This window comes from Felis catus, chromosome B3 (assembly GCF_018350175.1).
Source record: "Felis catus isolate Fca126 chromosome B3, F.catus_Fca126_mat1.0, whole genome shotgun sequence".
NCBI classification, from domain to species: Eukaryota; Metazoa; Chordata; class Mammalia; order Carnivora; family Felidae; genus Felis; species Felis catus.
The window spans coordinates 74,364,141-74,390,243 of NC_058373.1; the positions used below are offsets into that span (position 1 = coordinate 74,364,141).

General features: G+C 54.9%; 3 protein-coding genes across 7 annotated transcripts; 2 read left to right on the plus strand and 1 right to left on the minus strand.

Annotated features, from left to right (window-relative positions):
- The first annotated feature begins 383 nt into the window (after window positions 1–383).
- Window positions 384–5,379, plus strand: IRF9 (interferon regulatory factor 9). 2 transcript variants are annotated; one of them, XR_006599424.1, is made up of 9 exons: window positions 384–856; window positions 1,125–1,305; window positions 1,620–1,803; window positions 2,056–2,186; window positions 2,277–2,358; window positions 2,462–2,533; window positions 3,413–3,754; window positions 3,852–4,049; window positions 4,675–4,790. XR_006599424.1 is itself a non-coding variant. In XM_006932767.5 (9 exons), the coding sequence occupies exons 1-9, from the start codon at window positions 744–746 to the stop codon at window positions 5,072–5,074; spliced, it is 1,350 nt and encodes a 449-aa protein (XP_006932829.1). In that variant the 5' UTR covers window positions 392–743; the 3' UTR covers window positions 5,075–5,379. The 2 variants fall into 2 exon arrangements, 1 of the variants encoding a protein (XP_006932829.1); XM_006932767.5 differs by lacking the exon at window positions 3,852–4,049 and adding an exon at window positions 4,946–5,379 and having other exon boundaries at window positions 392–856.
- Window positions 5,380–10,186: 4,807 nt separating this feature from the next.
- REC8 (REC8 meiotic recombination protein) lies at window positions 10,187–17,383 on the plus strand. Of its 4 annotated transcripts, none has more exons than XM_045059708.1 (19): window positions 10,187–11,701; window positions 11,796–11,864; window positions 11,996–12,138; window positions 12,224–12,299; window positions 12,621–12,741; window positions 13,653–13,737; window positions 14,078–14,157; window positions 14,410–14,500; window positions 14,630–14,702; window positions 14,782–14,867; window positions 15,012–15,061; window positions 15,378–15,527; window positions 15,873–15,939; window positions 16,045–16,190; window positions 16,373–16,421; window positions 16,664–16,730; window positions 16,825–16,956; window positions 17,034–17,140; window positions 17,235–17,383. In XM_045059708.1, the coding sequence occupies exons 1-19, from the start codon at window positions 11,646–11,648 to the stop codon at window positions 17,324–17,326; spliced, it is 1,740 nt and encodes a 579-aa protein (XP_044915643.1). In that variant the 5' UTR covers window positions 10,187–11,645; the 3' UTR covers window positions 17,327–17,383. The 4 variants fall into 4 exon arrangements, with proteins under 4 accessions (XP_044915643.1, XP_003987613.1, XP_044915644.1 ...); XM_003987564.5 differs by having other exon boundaries at window positions 15,381–15,527; XM_045059709.1 differs by lacking the exon at window positions 12,224–12,299 and having other exon boundaries at window positions 11,796–12,138.
- Window positions 17,384–17,427: 44 nt separating this feature from the next.
- IPO4 (importin 4) lies at window positions 17,428–26,088 on the minus strand. The gene is made up of 30 exons (XM_003987507.6): window positions 25,825–26,088; window positions 25,658–25,744; window positions 25,451–25,530; window positions 25,324–25,365; window positions 24,745–24,874; window positions 24,471–24,650; window positions 24,178–24,243; window positions 23,971–24,072; window positions 23,801–23,884; window positions 23,394–23,558; window positions 23,253–23,306; window positions 22,986–23,095; window positions 22,573–22,681; window positions 22,280–22,409; window positions 21,942–22,055; window positions 21,720–21,833; window positions 21,349–21,469; window positions 21,082–21,193; window positions 20,859–20,971; window positions 20,672–20,749; window positions 20,538–20,595; window positions 20,336–20,441; window positions 20,051–20,244; window positions 19,853–19,897; window positions 19,389–19,514; window positions 19,080–19,288; window positions 18,842–18,974; window positions 18,649–18,753; window positions 17,891–17,960; window positions 17,428–17,791 (listed from the first exon to the last, which is right to left on the minus strand). Exons 1-30 carry the CDS (start codon window positions 25,891–25,893, stop codon window positions 17,661–17,663), a joined length of 3,237 nt encoding a protein of 1,078 aa, XP_003987556.5. The 5' UTR covers window positions 25,894–26,088; the 3' UTR covers window positions 17,428–17,660.
- Window positions 26,089–26,103: the final 15 nt, after the last annotated feature.

Here is a 26,103-nt window from a genome sequence, read left to right on the forward strand (position 1 = left end):
ACAGAGCTAGCCAGAGGCCTCAGGCCAGACTCCACGACACTGGCCTCCCTGGGAAGCAGTAGTGTTAACAGAGATCAAAGAGCATCTAAGGGAGTAGGGGACTGAGCCTGAGCGGGAAGGGGGCCCTCTTGTGTCCGACAGCGGGATTCCAACAGTGAGGTTCTCAGATGCTGCTTCCCCCTGGCGGCAAGCCGTTGCCCTGCAGCTCAAGCCACGTGATTTCTGAGAAAAGGCCCTTCCTGGAGGAGAACTGAAACTTAGGGTGGGGACTGTAGAAAGGGGCGGAGAGATCAGGAAGCTGCCTAGAAGGCTGCCGAGCTGAGGTCAGCTGGGTCCTGGGACAGCCAGCAAGCCGCTCAGGTAAGATCAGCGGACATCCGGATGTCAGCGTGGGTCTAGAGCTAGAGGGCCCCGCCGGATTGGAGGTGGGGGGGCGGGGGCTCCTGGGGCCCCTCTGCCAAACAGGAATATAGAGACCGCCTGTGAGCCAGGACATAGGGGGTTTGGCCCGAGTGAGAGAGTGACTGGGGACCACTGTCCCCAGCCCTATAGGCAAAGAACAGGAGGTCCCTGCTGTGGGTTGTTCAGGGAAGTCAGCCCCGGCTCCAGCTGACCCTGTTTGTTTTCTTGCTTTCTGGCCCTGCCCACTTCCGCTGGAGCTCTGCCCCACCTACCCCAGAGGCAAGAGGAGGGGACAGATGGGGGTCAAAGGATAGGTTGTGGGGGTGGTGGGTGAGGGATCTATGAAGCATCTTGCAAACAGATACTGCCTTCGCAGATGCTTGGGGCAGAGACCGGGCCTCTCCCCAGGAACCACCCCAAGGGAGTTCTCTTCCAGACAACAGATTCCTGAAAAGTCAATTTTAAGACAGTTTTAAGACCAGCGCCTAGGGTTTCCTTCCAGTTGTTGGAGCTTGGGATGTTAGGGTGTGTTTTTTGGTTACTAGTGATGGCAGAAAGAAACGGTTTGGCCTCAGGGAATTGTGAGAAATGTCCACAGGCAAAAGGTGGATGGGGTCTCTGGTGGCCCTTGCCAGAATCCAACCCCAGTGGTCAGGATCTCTGCAAATGTTCCCTCCTGAAGTATCAGTTCCACTGATGCTGCCTGCTGCTCTTGTCCCCAGGATGGCATCGGGCCGGGCACGCTGCACCCGAAAGCTGCGGAACTGGGTGGTGGAGCAAGTGGAGAGCGGGCAGTTCCCGGGGGTGTGCTGGGACGATGCAGCTAAGACCATGTTCCGGATTCCTTGGAAGCATGCAGGCAAGCAGGACTTCCGGGAGGACCAGGATGCCGCTTTCTTCAAGGTGAATGGGCCTGGAAACCAGCCCCTCCGAAGAGGGGTGGAGTAGACACAATCTCTCACCCTCAAGAGGTCTGCCTGGGTTTCAGATAAAGGGGAGATGGGAGGGTAGAGCCAGCCGCATTGTTGTCACAGCCCAAGACAAAATGAAAATTCAAAAATTGTTAAGGATCTCAAGACGGCAGCAGCAGAGCGGGGACCTGAGCACTGGGCCTTCTGTGCAGGTGCTCAGGCCGCAGGTGCCCGCAGCCGGCTGTAGGAGAGGGTCAGCTGGGCAGGTTAACATGCTGTCTCCTCTTTACTTCCTGTGTTTCTCAGGCATGGGCGATATTTAAGGGGAAGTACAAGGAGGGAGACACAGAAGGCCCTGCTATCTGGAAGACTCGTCTGCGCTGTGCTCTCAACAAGAGCCCCGAATTTGAGGAGGTTCCTGAAAATGGCCATAGGGATGGAGCTGAGCCCTACAAGGTGTATCGGCTGCTGCCATCGGGGACCCTCCCTGGTGGGTGTCCCCTTGCCCAGCCGCTCCTAGAATCAGCAGACGTGGACAGGGGGAGGATGGAGATAGGAGGTTTCTGGGAGGGTGGTGGGCCTCCCTCCAGGCCCCTCAGTCAGAGTTCTGCCCTGTCCCTGGGGTACTCCTACCCACGTTCCCCTGCCTGGTCCTGCACATTCTTTCACTGTCTCCTCTCTCCTTTACCCTCTGTTCCCACTTAAGGCTCTGACCTTTCTCCCCCTCCACAATATTCCACAGCCCAGCCAGGGACCCAGAAATCACCATCAAAGCGACATTACAGTTCTGTGTCCTCTGAGAGGGAAGAGGATGCGGGTACCACAAAGAACTGCATACTCAGTCCCTCTTTGATTGAGGACCCCCTCAAAAACGTAAGAGCTGGGGAGGGAACGGAGTGGGCCTGAGGGCAGGAGAGTAAACTAGGGGAGAGGTCAGCCAACGAATAGACACTGTGTCTGCAGGAGGAGGTGGGGGCCAGTGGGGAAGCAGGCCATTCAGAATTTGGGAGCAGCAGCAGCAGCAACAGCCCTGAGCCTCAGGAAGGTACCACCTCCCCTGCCTCTGTGTTGTTCCCCTACAGCCACTCCCTCTGGCCCTTGGATTCCCCAGTCCCCATCTGAATGACATGCCTCTGCTTCCCTTATAGGTACAGACACAACAGAAGCCCCTTTCCAAGGAGATCAGGTGTCATTGGAGAGTCTGCCTCCTCCAGACTCAGGTGTGTGGTGTTTCTGACTCCTCTCTGCTCTCTGTCCCCCCAGGTTGTCTCCCTGTAGCTACACATGCATTATCAAGGATGTCGGGGCTTGCAGGAAACAGGGCCCACCTTATCCAGACAGAGGCATTGCTTTCCAGGTGGGACACCTGGGCAGACTCCAACCTCCCAACAGCTCACTTCTCAAAAATACTCCTCATGTTCTCTCTCTCTCTCTCTCTCTCCCTCCCCCCCCCCTTTTTGCTCAAAATGAATAAATAAACTTAAAAAAGGGGGGGGGATGGGTGAAGGGAGCGCTTGGGTGGCTCGGTTGGTTAAGCGTCCCACTCTTGGTTTTGGCTCAGGTCGTGATCTCATGGTTTGTGGGATTGAGCCTGGCGTTGGGCTCTGAGTTGAGAGCGTCTAGCCTGCTTGGGATTCTCTCTCTGCAGCCCCCCTCAAAATGAATAAATAAACATTTTAAAAAGTATCCCCTATGCACTCTGTTCCCTGGAAATTCACTTTGAGACATTCATTTCTGTGGGTCAAGTGGAGACCTAGTCTTCGGGACCTTCTTATAAACCGTAAGACCCTGGGCATTAAGCCTTGAGGCCTCAGTGGGCATCAGCTACCCTTGTGAGTGATGGCAAAGCCTCACAGGATGCCCCCTGGCTGGTAGGGTTGGTGAGAGGGCAGATGGGGAGGGAAGTGCCTTCTCTAACCACAGAAGGTCAGACTGCTACCCCTGCCCTTGCTTGTGTTCCCCTGGGCCTCACGTTTCTCACCAGCAAAATGAGGATGTGGGGTTTGCCGGTGGCCCCTCCTCATTCCCCAGGACCTGGTGCTGGCCGGGTGGACCCCTGGGGTGAAGCACTGGTGCAGCTGGCCATTCTCTGTTCGCAGACTACTCGCTGCTGCTTACCTTCATCTACGGTGGGCGCGTGGTGGGCGAAGCCCAGGTGCAGAGCCTGGACTGCCGCCTTGTGGCTGAGCCCTCAGGCTCCCAGTATGGGATGGAGCAGGTGGTGTTTCCCAAGCCTGACCCACGAGAGCCCACCCAGCGCCTGCTGAGCCAGATCGAGAGAGGTGTCCTAGTGGCCAGCAACTCCAGAGGCCTCTTTGTGCAGCGTCTCTGCCCCATCCCCATCTCCTGGAACGCGCCCCAGGCGCCACCCGGTCCAGGCCCGCATCTGCTGCCCAGCAATGAGTGCGTGGAGCTCTTCAGAACCACCTACTTCTGCAGAGGTGAGCCTGTTCCAGTTGAGCTGAGCCCCTGCCCCCTTCTCTTAGGACCCCCTGGGACCTTGCAGGCTCTGCCACCACCCTGTGTTCCTTCCAGTAGATCCTTCGTTACAGCCCAGGCATGGCACCCTGCACTTGAGTGGTGCACACACATCCTGTGGGGCCCTGTGCTCAGCCCTGGCAGCTGTCTGGCAGCCAGCCTTCCCCAGCCAAGGTCTCGGAAGATGAGGCTCGGATGCAGCTCAGCACACGAGTCACATGTTGGGGACTGCCACCACATGGCAGCATGCAGTAAAGGGAAGGTGTACCTCGCGGCCCTCTCCTGCATATGCACTTGCACGAGCTGACCCCATATTTGGGAGAGCTTGCACACCTCCCACACACTAGCCCTGCTGCACCCCAGGCTGCTCCTCGGGTTGTCCTTCTCCCGTCCGCCCCTGCCTGAGATTCCACTTCCTGCCTCCATTCACCTCTAAATCTCACCTTGGGAGTGGAGGCCAGGAGTACAGGGGACGCAGAGTGGGAGTGTTGCAGGGCCACGCATGCCCTCGGCAGGGAGGGTGCGAGCAGACAATAGAGGTGGGGACACTTCTGTGTTAGCAGCCCAGGCTGCTGCCTTGAGGACTCTAAGCTCTTCCAGCAGAGAGCTTTGAGGGTGTATAAAAATCGGTTACCTCTAAATACTTCTTACTTGAAAAAGGGGCACCTTTTCCTACTTGCACATGGGTGAGTAGCAGCTTAGTTGCTGGCATCCCTCCTGGTATGAGGCAACAGCCGTGACCCTGCAGCTCCTGCTCTGGCCTTGGTCTCCGATTGGCCCCACACCCACCCCTCTTTCTCCATGATGGGTCCCTCTCTATTCCCTCCCTGCCTGTGGCCTCTGCCTTCTTTCTTCCAACCCTTGATCCTTTCTCTTTCATCAGACCTGGCCAGGTACTTCCAGGGCCTGGGCCCCCCACCCAAGTTCCAGGTGACTCTGAACTTCTGGGAGGAGAGCCCTGGCCCCAGCCACACCCCGAAGAGTCTTATCACAGTGCAGGTGAGTTCAGGGCAAGGGAAGACTAGCCTGCCTGTGTGAGTGGGGTGTAGGGGGTTCCAGGTGGAGAAGGGCCTTTGGTTGGCAGGGAGGAACTCCTGGGGGTATGTCTGCCCCAGCTGTGCTCATGATACTCTCCCCCACCTTTCCTGGCACAGATGGAGCAGGCCTTTGCCCGACGTTTACTGGAGGAGACTCCTGAGGAGCAGGCAGCCGCTCTCTCCCTGCTGCAGAGCCTGGGAGACCCGCCTTCCTCCTCTTCGCTCTGTTCCTCCTATCTCCTTTGAAAGAAACTCATTCTCCACACTGTTGACCTGGCTCCCTTGGTGATCATTCTTGGTGGTTGTCTGTGATGGTTGTGTCCTTGAACTGCTCGTGTACCTGGCTGGTGGAGAACTGAAGGATGATTTTTATCCTTTTTTTAAGTTTGAGATATACCCTCTTTCATTTCTGAGAAACTGAATTGGGAAAAGTCCAAATGGTGTGAACTCAGAGGACCTTTCCTGCTTCCCCCAACCCTAAAGCCAAGCACTTTATATTTTCTTCTTAGATGTTCACTGGGGATTTAAAATAAAACTTTATTGAAAGAGGAGTCATTATCTGCTTTGTTGGGATGAAAAGGTAGGTAGCAGGGGTCACAGGGAAATGATAGAGATGTAATTTCAGAGCGGTGTACTTGGGTTTTCTTCCTGCTGACCTCTCCAGGCCCCTTTCCCCTCCTCCACCCGCAGCTTCTGGCTAGGAAGCTGTCTGGCCTCTGTGGGTTCTGAGTTTGGGGAGAGGATTGAGGTTAGCCACCCAGAAGAGCACAGCCTACAGCTGCTGTAGCCACCAACTTCACATGGAAAAATCTGGGCTCCACGGTTCTTGGCTAGAGGCCTCTGATTCGGGCCTTACAAGCGGCTTAGGGTTGGACTCTGGCTGGAGGTCTAAATGAACAGGAGAACTTGAAGTTGACCTCAAACTATGGACTAGAGGTGCTGGGGTCTGGGAGGGGAGGGGAAATCAGAGGGAAGAAAGAGCTTCTGTGCCTCCTGTGCCGAGGGCAGACCAGGCCCTGGTATCTCTTCTCCCAGTATATGGGGCACTGTCGCCCCAACATAAGGGGACTCCCAAACTGGTTTCCTTGCTCTACCTAGACCCCACCAAAGACCATGTGGCCTAGACTGCCATGTCACCAACACTCTGTTCGTTGAGATGTGAGGGCCCTAAAGCAACTGACACTTCTTTCCCATACCCCCTGTGTTTATTTTGCCACCAAACTGGAAGTTCTTCCTTTACAGGCAACTTGTCATCTTACCTCTCCATTCACATCCAGCAGATTAGTTCAGACGTAAGTCCGACTTAACCAACTGCCACAGCATCCAGCTTCCCCCCTCCTATATGTGACACCAGCTTGGAGGAGGAGGAGCCTCCCAGACCAGACTTTCCTGTCCTTTCGCTCTTATAAGCCTTCCCTGGCTCACCTGTGTGATCAAGCCTAGATGCCTAGATCCTCGAGGATCTTCTTGCTGTCTCACTTGACAAACTTCAGTGCTGCTTTTGAGCCTTTCTGCCTCCTTGGACCTTCGTTCTCTTCAGTCTTGCCCATCATCCTCCTGAGAAGCCAAGAGTCCAAACAGGAATCTGCATTAGCAGGGAAGAAAGCAGGTACTGGGTGCACAGGTACGCAAGCCTTATTGTGCCCTTGATTTTCTAAGATTCCTCCTGGCCTGCCTTCTTTGCACTTGCTGTCTCCTTGACTTCCATTTTATTTCTTTTCTTTATAATTTTAATTCTAGTCTAGTTAACATACAGTGTTAAACTAGTTTCAGGGGTACAATATAGTGATTCAACAGTGCTATACATTGCTCAGTGCTCACTGTGATAAGTGTACTCTTTTTTTTTTTTTAATTTGATGTTTATTTTTGAAGGAGAGAGAGGCAGAGCATGAGTGGAGGAAGTGCAGAGAGAGAGGGAGACACAGAATCCAAAGCGGGCTGCAGGCTCTGAGCTGTCAGCACAGAGCCCGACACGGGGCTCGAACCCACAAACTGTGAGATCATGACCTGAGCCGAAGTCGGATGCTTAACCGACTGAGCCACCCAGGCACCCTGTGATAAGTGTACTCTTAATCTCCACCTAGTTCACCCATCCCCCCCACCCACCTCCCCTCTGGGAACCATCTGTTCTCTATAGTTAAGAGTCTGTTTTTTGGTTTGTCTTTTTTTTCCCCCTTTGTTCATTTGTTTCTCAAAATTGCACATATGAGTGAAATCAAATGATATTTGTCTTTCTCTGACTCACTTATTTCATTTAGCATATATTCTAGATCCATGTGTGTTGTTGGAAATGGCAAGATTTCATTGTTTTTTCTGGATGAATAATATACCAATGAATAGGTATACCACTTCTTTATCCATTCATCTATCGATGGACACCTAGTCTGCTCCGTATCTTGGCTATTGTAAATAATGCTACAGTAAACATAGGGGTGCACACATCCTTTTGAATTAGTGCTTTCGTATTCTTTGTAGTAGTGGAATTACTGGATCATATAGTAGTTCTATTTTTAATTTTTTTTTTCAACTTTTTTTTTTTTTTTTTTGGGACAGAGAGAGACAGAGCATGAACGGGGGAGGGGCAGAGAGAGAGGGAGACACAGAATCGGAAACAGGCTCCAGGCTCCGAGCCATCAGCCCAGAGCCTGACGCGGGGCTCGAACTCACGGACCGCGAGATCGTGACCTGGCTGAAGTCGGACGCTTAACCGACTGCGCCACCCAGGCGCCCCTATTTTTAATTTTTTAAGGAACTTCCATACTGCTTTCCACAGTGGCTGCATGAGTTTGCATTCTCACCAACAGGGACGATGGGTTCCTTTTCCTCTACGTCCTTTCCTTGTTTCTTGTGTTTTTGACTTTAGCAATACTGACAGGTGTGAGGTGAGATCTCATTGTGGTTTTGATATGCATTTTCCTGATGATGAGTGATGCTGAGCATCTTTTCATGTATTTGTTGACCATCTGGATGTCGTTGGAGAAATGTCTGCTCATGTCTTCTATTTTTTTAACCAGATTATTTTTTTGGTGTTGTATCAGTTCTTTATATTTCATTTTCATTGTCTCCATGTATTTTTTTAATTTCCTCTTTGATTTCTTAGTTGACCCATTCATTGTTTAATAGCATGTTATTTAACCTCCATGTATTTGTGGTCTTCCAGATTTTTTCTTGTGGTTGGTTTCTAGTTTCATAGTGTTGTTGTTGTTAGAAAAGATACTAAAAAGACTTTGATGTTTTCGAATTTGTTGAGACTTGTTTTGTGGCCTAATATGTGATCTGTTCTGGAGAATGTTCCATGTGCACTTGAAAAGAATGTATTCTGCTGTTTTAGGATGGAATGTTCTGACTAGACCTGTTAAATCCATCTGGTCCAGTGTGTCATTCAAAGCCACTGTTTTCGTATTGATTTTTTGTTTAGATGATCTGTCCATTGGTGTGAGGGTTAAAGTCCCCTACTATTATTGTATTACTATTGATCACTTCGTTTATGTTTGTTATTAACTGCTTTATGTACTTGGGTCCTCGCATGCCAGGTGCATCAATATTTATAATTGTTACATTTTCTGGTTGCATTATCCGATTTATGATTATATCATGTCCTCTTACATTTTCTGTCATAACCCACATCCAGGCCATCAGCAAATCCTATCATTATTCCTTTAGAATCTTTCCAGAATCTGACCACTTTTCTCTGTTTCTACCACTAACACTTTTTTTTTTTAATGTTTTCTTATTTATTTTTGAGATAGTGAGAGTGCAGGGGAGGGACAGAGAGGGAGAGAGAATCCCAAGTAGGCTCTGTGCTATCAGCACAGAGCCCAAATTAGGGCTTGAATTCACAAACTGTGAGATCATGACCTGAGCTGAAATCAAGAGTCAGACGATGGGGTGCTAGAGTGGCTCAGTTGGTTAAACATCTGACTTCGGCTCAGGTCATGATTTCACAGTTCATGAGTTCGAGCCCCACATCGGGTTCTGTGCTGACAGCTCAGAGCCTGGAGCCTGCTTCGGGTTCTGTATCTCCCTCTCTGCCCCTCCCCTGCCCATGCTCTGTCTCTCTCTCTCAAAAATAAACATGTAAAAATTTTTTTTAAAGAGTCAGATGCTTAACCTACTGAGCCACCCAGATGCCCCTACCACTAACACGTTGGAACAAGCTACTATCATCTCTCACACCTCTTTCTGCTTCCTTCCACATCTTCTTTTCTTCCTCCACTCTTGTCCACCTTCAGCCTATTTCCAACACAATAGAGATCCCCTTAACACATAAATCTCATCATGTCAGTCAAAACCCTCCATTGGCTCTTAACTCATTCAGAGTTAAAGCCCAGATCCTTAAAGTGGCCTCCAAGGTCCTTGTGCTGTGTGGCCCCTATCCACCTCTCTAACCTCACCGCTTGCCATTCTTGTTCCAGGCTTCTTGAACCCACCACATTTCTGCCTCAGGACCTTTGCACTTGCTGGTTCTTTGGTCTAAAATATTCTTCCTTTAGGTAGGTGCATGTTGTCTCCTCTCTTCAGAGGGGGCTTCCCTAAGCACTCTACCTAAATAGCAGCCCTCACTACTCTCTATTCTCCTATGAGGCCTCATTCTCATAGCACTGATCACCATTTCACATATTTCTGTTTGTCTCCTTGCTTATCATCTCTCTTACCCTAATGCGTTAGAACAGGGACTTGTTTTGTTCACTGCTCTATCTCCAGTGCCTCTATAGAGGAGTGTGTGGCATGTAGTAGGCATCTCATAAATGCTTGTTGAATGGAGGGATGGATGAACAAATTAGTCTATTGCTTATTTCCTAAACTAGGTTCTAAGTACCTTAAGGGTAGATGCCCCCACCTTATCATCTCTGTGCTCTAATGTGAACTTATAAACACTGACAACATATGTACAGTGACTGAAACAATTTGTATTATGCAGAAACCATCTTAAACAAGCACAAGTTGACTAGGTACTGGAAATGCTGGAATTCGAGAGAGCAGAGTTCCCAGCCAGGCTGTCATTAAAGAGCTGTGTGGTCTGGGAAAACCTGTCTTATATGGGCCTCTGTTTCTCATCTGAAAGGCAAGTCTTAGACTAGATTTTGAAATCCCAGTCAGCCTTGAATTTTTGTGGTTGTAAATTTAGGGTAATTGCATATTCACTTGACAAATGTTTTTGGTTTTTTTAAATATTTATTTTTGAGAGAGAGAGACAGACAGACAGAATGCAGGCAGGGGGGGGGCAGAGAGAGAGGGAGACACAGAATGCAAAGCAGGCTCAAGGCTCTGAACAGTCAGCACAGAGCCTGACTCAGGGCTCGAACTCTTGAACCACAAGATCAGGACCTGAGCTGAAGTCAAATGTTTAACCAACTGAGTCACCCAGGCGCCCCAACCACTTGACAAATGTTTACTGAGCTGGGTTCCAGGAACTAGTTGGGGGAAAAAAAAAAAATCTCAATCTCAAGAGCTCCCAGACTGAAGGAACAAAACAAAATAGGGTCAGCTCAGCCACAATAATTGAGTGTTAAAGAGGCAGAGAAGCATGCCCTGGGGAAGGGCATTCTAAGCCAAAGAAATGGCTGTACAAAGGCAGGAGGCATGGAGACAAAGAATTGTTGGAGCCAAATGGCTTTTGTATGCAGAGAGGTATGCCCTGAATCCCACAAAGCTGAAATCTATTCCAGCCAGGGGAACATTCACAACTGGAAAATAGCCAGATGGGGCAGGCCCAGAGCCTAAACTGTTCAAATTTAGGAAAGGACCCAGCAAGTTCTCTCAGGGCTTCCTGTGAGATCTGACTTTTTCCTCACCGGTCTGTGGCGCCTCCAAGGCCACCCACACCGTTTCCACCTCCCCAGCTCACGACAGGCCCAAGTCTGGGCACAAAAGGCAGACCAATTTTTGGTATTTTGTTGGTGCCTGGTTGGATTTGGGGGAAAGGGCAACTTCTAACTGCAGATCGGGCGCCCAGAGTGGGGTAGGGCAGTTGCCCCCGGCATGACCCGACCTAGTCTAGTAGTTGAAGTGCCCTTGTTACCAAGCTTGCTGAGGGGGGGCGAGACTGGGACTTGCTCCACTCTCATTGGTCAGCAGAGAAGTGCCACCGAGGAACCCTTGTTGCCAGAGGCAAGAACGAGAGCCCATTGGTCAGGACACCTCACAATGGCCCCGGCAGCGCACAGGATTCTTCCGATTGGTTCGCTGTCTGCCTCGGGAGACCCCTGTTGCCTCGACGCCCAGCAGTTTCCTTGGCGCCCTGGAAAGAGCGCTTCCCAAGCCCACCCCCGTTCCCCATTGGCTGTCGTGGGGGCCGCCGCCATCTAATGACGGAGGCGCAAAGCACCCGTGGGCGCGCTCCCTGCGGCAGGATCTAGTCCCGCGGGAGGGCGACCCTGCCGGGACTACAGGTGCCGAAGCTGAGTGCAAGACTCAGGCGCCCGGCACTCCTGCGGAGGACCCCCGTTCTCCCTCGGGACCTGATCTGGAGCCCAGCCCGGACCTGCCCTCGGGGAGCTCTGCACCTCCAACCTGGAACCCAACCCGAAAGGCCCCAGTAAGTTCGAAGCACCCACGCGGCGTGTGAACCCGCTCTGGGCAGATGGAGAGGAGAATCCCAACTGTTGTGTGTGCGGTCCGCGCCTCCATTTGCTTCTCGCCTTAATCCTTTATCCACCGATTATTGGCTCCTTTATTTGGCATTCGGGGTCCACCTCGGTGCCACCTCTCCAAACCCTTCGTTCCAACGGTGTTGGGAAGTCCCTCGCCGCAAAGAATTCCGATTGAGATCCGAACGGAGGAGTGGCGGAGACGGGGGTGAAACCCCTGTGGGACAATGTTCTACTATCCCAACGTGCTTCAGCGCCACACCGGCTGCTTCGCCACCATCTGGTAAGGGCAGGGCCCTGCGCGCCGGGAGGGGCACCCAGGGATCCCAGCCTGACACCCCCTCCCCACCGTCCATTCACACCCCCGACCCCTCCAGGCTGGCAGCGACGCGTGGCAGCCGGCTGGTGAAGCGTGAGTACTTGAAGGTGAACGTGGTGAAGACCTGGTAAGGCCCAGGAAGGGGAGGAGCGGCCGGGCCTGTGCGGGCAGGGTGGCAGGGCAACTGGATGGATCCGGTTGGCCAGGCTACGGGGTTGGTCCTTGGCGCAGGGGTGAGTAGGGCGTTTTTACCCCCAGCGAGGAAATCCTCGATTACGTGCTGGTACGAGTGCAGCCCCCGCTGCCCGGTCTACCGCGGCCCCGCTTCTCCCTGTATCTCTCAGCCCAGCTGCAGATTGGCGTGATCCGGGTCTACTCCCAGCAATGCCAATACCTCGTAGGTAAGTCCGGGAAGGCTCGGAGATGGGGCAGAGCTGAGTGGCCCTCGGCGAGGCGGGCCCTCTACCTTGCCCTCCCTGCCCACAGAGGACATCCAGCACATTCTGGAGCGCCTGCACCGTGCCCAGCTGCAGATCCGCATTGATATGGTAGAGACTGAGCTGTGAGTGCCCCCCTGGGACCGGCCCGTTAAGCTTTTTTTTTTTTTTCTTAAATTTTTAAAATCTTTTTTGAGAGAGCACGTGAGCAGGGGACAGGCAGAGAGAGACACACACACAGAATCTGAAGCAGGCTCCAGGCTCTGAGCTGTCAGCACAGAGGCCAACACGGGGTTCAAACTCACCAGCTGTGAGATCATGACCTGAGCCGAAGTCAGAGGCTTAACTGACTGAGCCACCCGACACCCCCCACCCCTGCCCTTCAGCCTTTAGAGGGCAACCTTAGCCCTCTGCCTCAGTACCTGACAGCCCACACTCTCTCTCAGACCCAGCCTGCTGCTTCCTAACCGCCTGGCCATGATGGAGACCCTGGAAGATGCTCCAGACCCCTTTTTTGGAATGATGTCTGTGGATCCCACACTTCCCAGCCCCTTCAGTATCCCTCAGGTAGGGCTCCCCAGAGACAGCTCAGGGGGACTGTCGTGGTGGACCCACCCAGACAAAACCCATTCCACTTGTCTATTTAAGGCCAACTTAGAAGCAGCTCTTATCCGAACTTATTTCCACACAGTTCCCACTGCCAAGGCTCTAATCCAGGCCCTCATTATTTCTCAGCCCTGGGTTTCCCTATCTATGTCCTCCTCTATCCACATTCTAACACCTCTACAGCTTAATACAATGCTACTTCCTTCAAACACCTCCTGTGGCTCCCCACTGCAGATAGAGTACTAGCATTAGAGCTCTCCATGCCCAGATCTAGAACTAGCTACCGTCTCTTAGCATATCCCTTAAGCATCTTTGGCTCCCAGACACTGGTCTGGCCCCCATGTCCCAAAGATGCCATGTTCACTTCTTTGCTTGTGCTGTTTCCCTAGTCCATAAGGGTCATCCTCATTTTCTACTAGTTAAGTCTTACACATCCTTAACAGACCTGGCTCAAATACTATCCTTTTCTATGAGACTTTATCACTGGCCAGAACCAAATGTTTTGGAACTCAGCGCATCGCTAAGGGGCTTGTTTCACCCTTTGTGTTGACTCTTGCCCAGGTCCTATACAAACCTGTCATCATGTTGGACCATAAGCTCCTTAAGACCAGGAATCTTTTCTGTTCCTCTGTCCCCAACAACACTTGACATAAGGGTGCAGTGCTTCGTGTACAGACAGATGGACAAAGAGTAGATAATGGCAGGAATGGGAGGAAAGGTGTGCATATGGTGAGTTCACCGCATACGACTGTCAGTGCCACAGGGCTTAGGCATGAAGGAATATTTTCGTCCATTGTCTGAATAAGGCTGTGGAAGTGAGAAAACAGCAGCTAAAGATGAACCCTTCCTTTTGTCCCCAATCCTCCCCAAAGATTCGACACCTTCTTGAGGCTGCAACCCCAGAGAGACTTCTTGAGGAGATCCCTCCTGAAGTCCCTATGGAGCCAACGAAGCCAGGTGAGCAGAGAGGGTTCTTTCCGGGGAAAGGCATAGGAAGGCCCCAAAACTGAAGAAATGACCATCATTGAGCTTCTCTTAAGGGCCATGCCCTTTGTGTAACCTCATCTCTGCCTCACAGGAGTCCTATGAGATCAGAATCTTACCCCTTTTTACAGAGGAGGAAAGTGAGGCCCCTAGTGGTTAAGCAGCATAGTCAGGTTCAGATTGGCAGTGACTGGCCTGGGCCTGACCAGAACCCAGATTGACTTGATTGTAGAGTCCATGTTTTTGCCTCACCACATGGGGTGGGAACCTGGAAAGAAGTAGAGGGGCTGGGGTGACTTTCCTGCCCCTCCAGACAGGATCCCAGTCACTGTGCTGTCCCCAGAGGCCATCACCCTCCAAGAGGCAGAGCCCATACGCATGCTGCAGATTGAGGTGAGTTGTACCCCTACAGTGGGGCCTGAGGCCTGCCTCTGGCGGCCCAGCCCACCTTGCATTTATCCACTCCTGTCTGCCCCGAGTCCTGCCTTCTTGTTTCCATTTCACCACTCCCTGCCCCTGTTCCTTGAGCGCCCCGTGGGCCTCCTGCTGCCTGTCTTTCAGACCCAGTCTCCTAGATCCACTTGCCTTTTTCAGAAATGGAACTGTGTCCTCTTTCCCCTCTCCTTACTCTCCCTCTTTGGACAGGGTGAACGGGACCTTCCGGAGGTCAGCCGGCGAGACTTGGAGCTGCTGATTGCCGAGGAAGAAGAAGCTATCTTATTAGAGGAACGTGAAGGTAGGCCTATCTGGCTGCGTACGGCCCGTGCGGCATGGATGGTCAGAGCCCTGACATGGGCAGTCTGGGCCTGGGCAGTGCTCCCATCTCCTCTCTTCTGTGCTCTGAGACCTGATCTTCTCTCTGCAGAGTACAAGGAGGAGCCCCGGGCCCTGGAGGGAGAAGCCATATTACCCTCGCTTTCACCTCCAGCTCTTGTACAGTAAGGGCAGGACCCTCTGGGCCAGGTAGGGGGTCAGTGCTGGGAGGGGTGTCTTCATTTCTCACCCATTTTCCCTCAGGGTGGAAGGGGCAGCAGAGCCACTTCCGGTCCCAGTCCCCGAGGAACCGAAGCCAGCAGGCTGGGAGCCTGAGGCCCTACTTACTGGTGAGTGCCCATCGTGCCTGTACAGCTACTGCACACAAGGGTCCTGGATTCCAACTTGCTGAAGGGAGGCCTTCTAGCTGGTGGCTGGGTGACTGTAAGGGCAAAGGCTGTGTGGCAGAGCCAGGACCTAGAGTGTTTTTGCAGAGGTGACCCCTCCACCAGAGCTGCGTCTGCCAGCCCCTCCCAGCCCAGAGGTGAGTAGTGCCCCTTCCAAGTCTCTTCCCCTCCCAGAGCTGCTCATCTGTATTCGGCTTCCCCAAGCCCTGGGCCACTGCTAGCCTGCCTGGGCCTTTGGGCAAATGGGTAAAAGGTACCCCTGCTCATACTCCATTTATCTAGACCGCCCTTCTCAGCTGGGCCCCTCACATGAGGTTGGAACTGCATGTACTCAGAGGCCGTGTCCAGCTCTTTCCTGGGGCACCTCTGGGGTGGGGATATGGGGCTTGTACCACTAAGGTGGTGGGAAAGGGAATCATGGGCAGCCTTGCCCCCACTTCCCCTCCAACTCAGCAGAGGAGGCCCCCAGTTGTCCCATATCCTGTGAGCCCACCTGCTCGTCGCCGTCGCCGCCGCCAGTTACTGTTCTGGGACAAGGAGACTCAGATTTCCCGGGAGAAATTCCGGGAACAACTGCAAACCAGAGCCCACTGCTGGGAGTGTGTGAGTGCAGCGTAGGCTCTGCTGGGGATGGAGGGAGGCAGGGCGGGCCTGGGGCAATGCATGCTGGGCCTTCTAAACTCTGGGGGGATGGGGGGGGTTACACAGGGAACAATCCCCAAAGTGCACGTGTTCCGGGGGTTTGAACATACACAGCTCTGTGTTCCTTGAGTGACCCCACCTAGCATATCCACAGGCCCCAGTTAGTAGTGAGTGGGGCAAGCAGGGGCATGAACCTGAGAGTTGGAAGGTCAGAGGCCTTGGAACAAAGTATTGCAAAGAAGTGGAGGAGGGGCGGTGAGGAGTGGCTCCCTCCTAACTGGGCTTCTGGCCCTCCCTGCCATGCAGCCAAAGGTGCAGCCTCCTGAGAGGACCATCAGAAGCCCCACGGAGCTATTCCAAACCCCAACTCACTGTAAGGAGCGGTGGGAGTTGGCATGTGGGATCTTCTGAACCCACATTCCTCACTTGGTGTTCCTCACACCTCAGACCCCATCCCCACTGCCCACCCCCTCCCCAGCTGGCTGGTTACCCCCAGAACTGCTGTCTTTCTGGACCCGCTGTGCCCAGCCACCCCCAGAAGCACTCAGGCGAAGGCCACCCCTGGAGCCTGAAGAGGAGGCTGAGGAGGAAAGGAGGAGGACTGAAGCTCTGAGCGATATTGAGGTTACTGCACCCTTCCTCCTTCGTCAAGAGGCTGCCTTCTCCCCCGTGCCCCCGCACCCCCATGGGAGCCATTGGTGCTGGGTCCATCCCCTAGTGCAGGCCGGTTCAGGGCTGGGACTGCTTCACCCTACCCCAGATGTTTCTGACACTCGGGGTCTTAGTTCTCGCTCTCCCACCCCCAGGTCCTGAGAGAGGCCCAGGAGCCCAGCGGGCCCCTCATGCTGTCTTCAGGTAGGTACCTGGAGAAGGGAGAGGACCACCACCCCAGCCCCGGTCCCGGAGAACTGGTACCCCAATGCTCTTATTAGAAGGGAGTGATTAACATGAGGGAGCATAGATCTCTTCAGCTCTCCCACTGGGCACTTTTAATAAGTCACTGCACAGCCACGGTTTCTGGGTCAACCAGGTGGCCTCAAGGTCCCGCTTGCTCAGATCTAAGCAGATCCACTCACGACCTCCCCATCCCCCAACAGAACTCTCTCTAGAAGCGGCCGAGGAGGAGAAGACCCGCATCAGCCTCATCCCTTCGGAAGAACGGTGGTAAGCCACCAGCCCCGGAGAACTCAAATATTCCCCCTTGTTGCTGTCACAGCTGCCACCTTCCCTGTTCCACCTGACTCCCATGTTCTCCCAGGGCCTGGGCCGAGGCAGAACAGCCAGAGGCCCCTGCACTGCCTGTGGTACCCGAACTCCCTGAAGTGCCTATGGAGTTGCCTTTGGAGCTGCCCCTGGAGCCCGAGCTGCTGTCGCTGGAGGCTGTGTATAGGTATTAGGGAGACAGACGGTGTCTCGGTGGGGCGGGCCCAGGCTGAGACTTCAGCTGACAGTCCTTGATCCCTACAGGGCAGTGGCACAGGAGCTGCAGGCCAACAGGGAGCCCGATTTCAGCAGCCTGGTGTCCCCTCTCAGCCCTCGCAGGGTGGCTGCCCGGGCCTTCTATCTGCTGCTAGGTGAGTGTGGGCACGAGGTGCAATGTGGGGGACGAAGACACACAGGCCCTACGCGGACTCCCCCTGACTGGCCCTGTCTTCTCCCCTTGAGCAGTGCTTGCAGCACAACAGATCCTTCGCGTGGAACAAGAGAAGCCGTACGGGCGACTCCTGCTGCAGCCGGGGCCCCGATTCCACTGCGGTTAGAACTAATTCACAAGATGCCAGGATACTGGTTACATTAAATATGTCTTGCCTGCCTCATTTCTGAACATCTATCTCCGTGCTTTCTGCTGTCAGAGCTACTGTTTTTCAAGCAGAAATTGAACTGCCTTTATTTAGGGTAGGATGTCAAGGCTCCATTCGTGTTGTTCCAGAGCAGAACACATCCAGAGACGCCTCTGCAGGGCAGCAGGCAGGGCTGAGACTCCAAATGGCTACGAGGCCCAGAATCTTTGGTAAGGCATGAGCTGCACTGGGCTGAGAGGTGCTCTCGGGGTCTGGGCAGGCTCTGTTCTCTCTGGCCCGGCTGCAGCTCAGTCTAGGTGAGGCCCAGGACGGCCTGGAGCTCCTGAGCTTTGTCACCAGGCAAGGAGCCCAGTGCTGAGTGGAAGCTGTCGGTGTGCTGTCTGGCCAAGAATGTCAGGAGCAGCAGCAATGCGGCCTTGGTATCTGGGTGGAAAGTGCAGAGGGAGAGATCCCGCAAGGACTGGCCCTCCCCCACCCCCAGGCCCTGTGACCCCTGGCCCTGCCCACTACTGCCACCCTCACCTGGTGGGATCTTATTGTCGGCCAGAATGAGGCTGCAGATGCGCAGGAGCTCAGGAGCCACATCTACAACCTGTGAGAAAAGAAAGGCTGACTTAGGGGTGGCGGCACCTTTGGGCCCGGGTCCAGGGGGGGCAGTGGTAGAGGCCAAAGAGAGGGAGAATCTCCCACCAGGGATACTTTGAGTGTGATACCAATTCACATCCAAGATAACTGTGAAACATGAGAAGGACCCAAGAAACATGGTAGTAGTAATCGTTTTTGAAGGAGACAGGATTGTGACCAAAGAGGAATGAAGTTAAGAACAAAAGAATCCCATGGTTGCTCTTCAGATCTATTAAGTCTTTCACCTTTTATTTTAAAGAAAGACCAAAAGAATCCCAGACACTTGGGAGCCCCACCAACAGAACAGTCTCTACAGAAGCACTGGAACAGGAGTCCAAACCTAGCTGGTCAGTTCAGACGAATTCAGGAAGCAGGGCTGCTCTAATTGGAAGGGATGGTGGGGCAGCCCGGGGATACCCACGCCCCATGAGCATCCTGAAGGAACCCTGGTATAGGAAGTTAGCCTAGGGAAGCTGTGATTTCTAGCTCCCCCCAGAGTGTGCAAATGGCCAGGCACGATGGAGCCTCCCTAGGAAAAAGCACTAAGGAGCATCACAGGACAGTTTAAACTGTTACTCTGCGTCAGCTACAAGCGAGGCCAATTCTGCCTGTGACGAGCAGCAAGCTCCCCAGAGGGCCGCCAGCATCAGCATTACCTGGTCAGGGCTGCTTTGGTACAGGAAGCTGAAGAGGTGCCCTATGGTGACCCATTCCTCCAAGTCCTCCTTCAGTGGCAGGGCATGCAGCAGGGCAGCCAGCACCTGGACACAGAGATGCCTCAGGCCCCTTGTTCCGCACCCTCGCACCCTCCTCAGCTTCCTGGCTGTGCCTGATGCCCCTGGGTCTCACCTGGGGCTCCGGTTTCCTTGTGGGACTGGCCATCAGCAGGCGGGCAAGTGCCCCACAGATGTTGTCACGGACGCGATCATGGCGCTCCCGTGCCAGGAGGGGCAACAGAAGCCCCAGCAGCTTGGGGAAGTGTCTGGTTCCACAGTCAAGGAAGAGGCACGCGGGCAGACCTCTCCCATCCTCGAGTTCCAGGGATGCTCCCAACCCCACCCAGGCCCTTTCTGCAAACTAAGGATACTCCTGAGCGGGGCGGCCCCCATGTTCTGCCAGCACCCCCAGCCCAAAGATGGCATTGCTCCGCACCTCAGGGTCTGCCTCCCGGGCGGTGCTCAACAGCACAGGGAGCAGCCGAGACACAAACTGGGCTGAGGCGCCACCCAGGCCCTGAATAGACTCCGCCAGGGTCCCCACTGCAAAAGACTTCTCTGCCACTGTGCAGCCCTGCTTCTGGTGGGGGGAGGAGTGAAGTCAGCAGGGACAGAGTGAGGGGCTGGACACAAGGTGCACGGATAGAACGGGTTTCGAAGCCAGAACACAGAGCACTCACCGTCTTGCACAGCAGCAGTGGCAAGAAGCCAGCAAAGAAGGGGGCGAAGGCATCTCCCCCGGCTGCAGCTGCCAGGGCTGGGATGGCCTCTCCCGCGTGCTCCAGCAACATGGCATCATACTCAGCCTGCGGAACCAGGTCAGGGGCTAGAGCACCAGAGCTAGTTCTGTAGCCGTGGGTGCCTCCCACAATGCCCCTTCCAAGCTGGCCATGTTTGAAACACAGCTTTTTCTCCTGGTACACCTACTTTTAGCTATCGATCCAAGCCCACCCCAATCCCCACCTGCCAGCAGCCTTTCCTGAACCTCCAATGCCTTAGTGGGAGCAGGGCTGCATCATTTGGAGCCATTACCAGCCGTTTAGTGCCCCTGGCCTCCCTAGGCCAAGCCCAGGTGCACTGTCCATCTCTGCCCTGTGCAGACTACCCGGACAGCCTGGTCCCAGTTTGCATCCATGGCCCTTACCTGGTCCTCCTCTTCTTCCTCCTCGTCGGTGTCCTGACAAGCTATCTGCAGGAAGAGAGTTCAGCTCAGCCTGGATCTCCTGCCCCTTCCCCTTTCCATGGAGGGGAGATAGGGAAACCTGGACCTGTAGTACCCTCAGACTATCCCCACTTAGGGCTGAGCCATCTCCTCAGCCCACAGTCCACCCATCCTGCTCACCTTCCTTTGCAGCACCGCCTTGAGCATGTTGCAGAGCTCAGCAAGACGCCCAGGGGGCTGCAACGCGAGGGGCCCGCAGCCGCGCAGCACCCCCGTCAGCGCCTCCAACACGGCCATCACCACCTGGCGCTCCCGCTCCACATTCACTGCCTGCATGTAGGATGGCACCACCCGGGCGAGGGCAGTCTGCAGAGCTGGGGACATTATTAGCTGAAGCCCCGATCAGACCCTGTCCCTCCCTCCAATCGCCCCCTGCTTCCAGGGGCCCTAGCCTCCCCTGCTCACCTGCAGTGTTGGGTTCTGAGGGGCAGCTCTGACAGGCCTTGTGCAGTGCGCAGCAGAACTGACCCAGTGCCTCGTGGGCTGCCTTCCGCACATTCAGGTGAGGGCACTGCAGGGTGAGGAGGGGCAGGATGTGCCTGCTGTGTTCATGGCCAACGCTGGGCCCTGAGCCCTTGGATCCCACCCACTCTACCAGCCCTCTCACCTCTAGCAGCTTGAACACTTCTTCAAAGACAGTCTCCATGTAGGGAAGGAAGGCCACACTGTGGACAAACATATGGCCATTGGGGAAGGAATTCCCAGGCAGGGTTCCCAGTGCTGGGGAAGGCCAAGGCTCACCTGGTGTTCACGGAGATCTCCCCCAGAGCAGCACAGGTGTCTTCCTTCTCATCGAAAAAGGCATTTTCCACGCTGTACCTAGGGTCAGGTGGGGAGGCAGCAGCCATCAGGCACCAGGAGGGGCAGATCTGGCACTGGGCCCTTGCAAAGCCAGGATTCCTCTGACCAGAATGGCAGCCCTCCGCACCCTGAGATCTCTGAGTCCTCCTCCTCTTCCTCATCCTTGTCCATGAGCTCCTCCTCTTCCTCCCCATCGCTCTCGTCAAACAAAAGGAAGGAGGCACTTCCATCGTACTGAGGCTGGACAGAGGAGGCACAGCAGGGACTCGAGCTTAGCTGAGCCTGGGAGACAAATGCCAGTCCCGGGCTGCCCTTCCCCAACTGGCCCAGCCCACCCGTTCTCTGCTCACCACAATGCCTTCAGTGGAACGCAGTGACAACAGCATAAGTGTGGTGATTTGTGGCAGGTGTGGCGCCAGGCCCTCACCCATGAGCCCTGATAAGGCTGCAAACAGGCTGTACCTGGGGGAGGCAGGCAGAAGCTGTACAGGCAGAATGGGGAAGCCCAGGAAAACCCCTGATCCAGAAACAGAGAGGACAGGGTTCTCAGGTCAGGGCTGTGGATCCAGTGGGTGGGCAGGAGACATGGGACAGGGGTGGGGTGAGGGCTCACTCACGTGCAGCGCCGCAAGTCAGGGTCGTCTACCTGGTCACACAGGCCCAGCCCTAGCTGGCAGCATTCCTCAGCCAGGGGCCTCATGGGCTCCCCCACTGCTCGAGCCAGCACCCCCAGTGTCTCTGTGGGGACAAGGACTTGGTTAACACTAGGATGTGAAGATGGGTCAGAGGTGTGCGAGGCCAAGACCTAGGGGACCAAAGATGGCAGCTGGGGGGTGATTCAGGAATCCCAGTTGTGTTTCTAGGCACAGTAGGAAGGGTGCTTCCTTCGATGAAAAGGAAAAAGCCTGTGTTACCCGGGGGGAGATCTCTGTGAACACCTTGGCCCTTCCCCTGCACTGGGAACCTTGCCTGAGAGCCCCTTACTCACCCAGGCTCTGGATCTGCACAGGCTGAAGGTCCTCATGGCCAGTTAACAGGAATTCCCGCAGGTGCTCCATAATGGTGGGGAAGTAGGGCAGCAGGGAGGCCTGGGCAGCTGTGGCTGGGGAATGGAAGGCCAGTATCAGAGCTGGAGGGAGGACCACCGGTCCATCTGTCACGGACACCCTAGGGAAACCCTGTGCCCTGCCTCCTGCCTCCTTGTCCTCACCAATGGCCCCCAGGGCGCTCACAGCCAGCTCCTTGGCCCGGGAGCTGCTGGGATTCCTCAGAGGCTGCAGCATACATTCCATCAGCTCCGGAAGGTAGGGCTGCACTTTAGGCCCTGTAGGAAAAAGCATTCCTCTAACACCCAGGCCAGGTCTCCTACTTTCTGGGGGCCCACTTCCCTCTAGGCTGACCTCTAACATCTAGCCCAGACCTCTTTGGGTGCCTGCCACACCCCTTTCTCTGCCGCCGACAGTGGTTCAGGGAGTTGCACATCCCGTCGCCTTCATCCAAAGCTACAGCTCCGTCCCCTCCCTCACATACCCGATTGCCATCACCTACCCAGGTTCTCCACGAAATTCTCCAGGGCATAACAGGCCTTGGCTAGGTGGTTTGTGTGCCCAGAAGGCACCGATTTCAGGTAGGCGAGGAGCAGTGGCATCACCTCCCCTGAATAGCTGCTGATATGGGGCTGAAAGAAGGGGAAAGGAGATCCCGAGTCAGCTCAACCGCGGGTATGACCTCAAAGCACACACCTAAGTGCCAATGGCAGCAGGGATGCCTGAGGAGGGGAGGCTGGCCCCTGGGAGGGGTGGGGACTCTGAAATGCTGACTGCCCATTCAGCCTTGCTGACCTGTAGGTTCTCTGAGAACTGGCCCAGGGCAAACAATGCAGCATTGCGTACAACTTGTGATGGGTCCTCCAGGCCCTTGCACACGATCTGCAGCAGTGGGGACAGCAGTCTGGGTGGGGCAGAACAAGAGAATGTAGTCTGAGGGGCAACACCAGAAAGCCCTAGGCTGGGCCATTCTCATTTCCCCTGGGAAAAAGTCTTTCTCTGTCACCAGACAGTAGGCGCCACCCCTGGTCCCTATAGCTGGGGAAGCCATTTAAATTATTTTCCAAATCAGGACGCCTTTTAGAGTGGCGGAAAGCACTACTGATAATTAAGCTCCAACAATGAGCACAGACCAGGACTGCCACGTGCTGTGTGGTGGTTCTCTCCACTGCCCAGCCTCCCTCTAGGAAAAAGGAATAGACACCTACCTCTGTCTGATGTGGTCACCAGCTCCATCGGACAGTACGGCCAGCACCAGGAGCCCGGCCTTGCGCTGGTACGGTCTCTCACTCCGCAAGGCCTCTTCCAGCATGGGCATCTAAGGGAGCAAATGGTACTCTCCAGAAACCCTGGCATAAGCCTGCCATTCCTCCGGCAACTGGCCCTCCACACCTACTAGGGCCCAAACATCTTCAGCAATGGGAGACTAGGCACACCTGGGGGTAGGGGCGCCAGAAAGGCAGAGCCACACTTACCAACAAGGGACAGAGCTTCTCAGGGGGCAAATGTAGTGCCAGCATGTCCACGACCTGAAAATGGACAGAAGACTTTGCTGGACTCCATCTCTGCCCCACAGCTACCTAACACCCTGTTACTACCCCTGTAGAATATCTCACCTGTACAGCAAAGTGCTTGGGAGTCTCCCCCACCAGCCCAATCTCCACCTCTTCCTCTTCTGAATCCTGGTCTTCAGGATCCAGCTGGCCCAGTGGGGGCTCGGCAGCCATAATGGGGAAAAGGGTGTGTAGTAAGGGTGGCAGAAGATGATTCTTCAACAAAGCCTTGAAAGGAAGGTGGAATGGCGTCCCTGAGTATCTGCTCTCAAGATGGACTCACATTAAAAATTCTAGCCTTCTAGGCCATAAAGGGTCTAACAGAAGATTCCCAAACTCCCAGCTAGGAGCTGGGGTGAGGCCAGATCAATTTTAAATATCTAAAGATACCCGGAGATAGACAGAAAGCCCCAGCAGTGAGGTAAGGGATGGAAATGGGGGTGCACTAATGTGCGTCACAGAGTACTCACCTTGCTCTTGACTTTAACCAAGAAAGTGAGGCAGCAGAGAATACGAACACGTATTGCATCACCCAGAGCCACGTTTTTAGCCACCTGCCCAGAGACTAACTTGAATCAGAGACAGGCAAAGAAACTCCCAGCAATATAAGCAGCAGAGGCTGTGCCTGTCCCCAGCTCACCTCCAGGCAAAATGTGAGGACCTCAGAGAGGTGGGAGGTGATGATGGGCACCTCTGACTCTAGCAATTCATCCAGGGCCTCCACAGCCTCACAGGCCTTTGCCTGCCAGACAAACAAGTCATAGGGTTACCATGCTCTTCTTCAGTGGACCAGGCTGGGTGCTCCTACACTCTCCTTCCAATAGACCTCTTGCCCACATGTCCTCACCTCATCTACAGGGATCAGAGTCTGCATGGCCACAATGAGCTTGGGCACCAACATCCGCGCAAGAGGCTAGAGGACAGAAAGCATAATACGGGCTCATCTCAGGCCCCAGAAGCTGGCAGCTTCCTCAAAGCCTGGGCACAAGATGAGCCCAGGTACAGCCACCCACAGTATCCCCTCTCAAGTGTTAGGAAGCACAAATGGCAGAGAACCTGAAGTAGTTCTGCATCCTGCAAGAATGAGAATATGAAGACCCAAGAATAGGGAACCAAGAAAGGTGAGGACCCACATCTTACCACGTCATCGGTGCCCAGGTAAGGGGCCATGGTGGTCAGCGTGCGCAGGGAGTAAAAGAGGAGCCCAGGAGAGCCCACCTCACCAAGAGTCTCATTCAGAAGCCGAAGAAGCTCCCGGTGGTGGGGTTGGAAGGCCTCAGGCCGGGAGGTCACCACCACACTTAGCAGCAAAAGCCCCATCTGTTCAGGAGTAGGGGACGAGAGGAAAGCTTACATGGTCTATCCAGCTTCTTGGTCCCTCCATCCCTCCCTCCCACCGACAATGTGCTAATACCTCTCTCTCTGGTATGTGAGGGCTGTGGGTACTGTGCTGAAGAAGTTGCATGAGCTGAGGCCAGGCCTCCAGGCCTTCCTTTCGAAAAATGGTGGCTGAGAGCTGGGCCAGGCTAAGGCTCACAGAGTGCCTGCAAACAGGAGAGATTCCCCCGCCACCCCCAATCATCCTCCAGTACCCTCCCCAGCACACGCTGGGCCTGCCTCAATGGTCTGTCCAGGAAAGAAACCTTCAAGTGTGGGCAGAGTGTTTGCCAAGTTGGGACACATAAGACCACTAGTGGCTAACAGGGAGACCAGCAGCATGGTGGGTATGTGATCTGGTGAGCCTCGTTTCATGCAGACTGAATTTCAGTTCTGTTCTTCTGAATAGGATATGGCAGACCTTCACAGCCCATTCTTATGAAGTTTAGTCTTCAACACGGCCTGAGAACCCTTGCTCCACCCTTGGTCTAGAACTGAAATCTTCCCTTCTCCCTGCCCCAGGCCCTGCCTGGAGCTGAAAGACAAGGCAGAAACCCAAAGAGGGTCTCATTAGGGGGTCAGTCAGGATCCCAAGAGGAGGCAGGTAGGAACTTACTGGGTCTCTCTCTGGAAGGCCGACAGGACCAGGGACTTGAGGCTGGAACACAGGTGGCAGGTGTTGGCACTTGGCCGGCCCAGGAGCCGCCTCCGCCTGGCCCCGCCCCGCCCCTGGCCCTGCCCACCTCTCCCGATGCTCAGCTGTCAGCCGTCGCCAGTGGGTGCTCAGTCGTCTACGGGTCAGCACTGCCGAGAACTGGCGGATCTGGGACAAGGAAGCACGCACGTGAGGGTTTGGGCAGGAAGGTGCTGAACGGGCCGCAGGGGGCAAGCTGGGGGCGTGACCAGTGGCGCACTATGGGACGCTCAGCGGGAAGGGGCAGGAGCCTCACCTGAGGATCGGCCGCGGAGGCCAGCAGGTCGCAGAGCGCGGGCAGGGCGGCCGGGTCCCGAAGAACGGTCTGGAGCTGCTCAGTGGCCTGGCGGATAGTTTGGGGGTCAGAGTAGGGCTTTTCCCGCAACCTCCCGCTCGCCCCGGCCGGGTCTACCCTGTCCGTACCCGGCGGATACGCTCGGTGTCCGGCAGCAGCAGCTCCCGCAGGATCTGCTCCAGGCCGGCGGGCTCCATGGCAGCAGCCGAGGAGCCGCTACTGGGTGGGGAGGGGGGAGGGACAGCACGTGGAGGCCCCGAAACCCATTTCCGGCGGAAAGGGCGTTGCTCCGAGCCCCTCCCGTCACCAGGGTGATTCAACTCGCTTCCCACCCGGAGCTCTCTTTGCCACTTCCGTTGGCCTCAGCGCCGGCTGAGCCGCGGAAACAGGCCCTGGCAGTGAAGGTT

Bases quoted from the DNA above. Each gene is read 5' to 3' on its own strand.
- REC8 (XM_045059708.1), top strand. From the start codon at position 11,646: ATGTTCTACTATCCCAACGTGCTTCAGCGCCACACCGGCTGCTTCGCC. The intron at 12,300-12,620 runs GTGAGTGCCCCC...ACTCTCTCTCAG, and splicing joins GATATGGTAGAGACTGAGCT to ACCCAGCCTGCTGCTTCCTA. The intron at 14,868-15,011 runs GTGAGTGCCCAT...GTGTTTTTGCAG, and splicing joins GCCTGAGGCCCTACTTACTG to AGGTGACCCCTCCACCAGAG.
- IPO4 (XM_003987507.6), bottom strand. From the start codon at position 25,893: ATGGAGCCCGCCGGCCTGGAGCAGATCCTGCGGGAGCTGCTGCTGCCG. The intron at 25,366-25,450 runs GTGGGCAGGGCC...CCTGTGTTCCAG, and splicing joins ACAGCTGAGCATCGGGAGAG to CCTCAAGTCCCTGGTCCTGT. The intron at 19,898-20,050 runs GTGAGCAGGATG...CTCTTCCTGCAG, and splicing joins AGGCGGTGCTGCAAAGGAAG to ATAGCTTGTCAGGACACCGA.
- IRF9 (XM_006932767.5), top strand. From the start codon at position 744: ATGAAGCATCTTGCAAACAGATACTGCCTTCGCAGATGCTTGGGGCAG. The intron at 1,306-1,619 runs GTGAATGGGCCT...TGTGTTTCTCAG, and splicing joins AGGATGCCGCTTTCTTCAAG to GCATGGGCGATATTTAAGGG. The intron at 2,534-3,412 runs GTGTGTGGTGTT...CTCTGTTCGCAG, and splicing joins TCTGCCTCCTCCAGACTCAG to ACTACTCGCTGCTGCTTACC.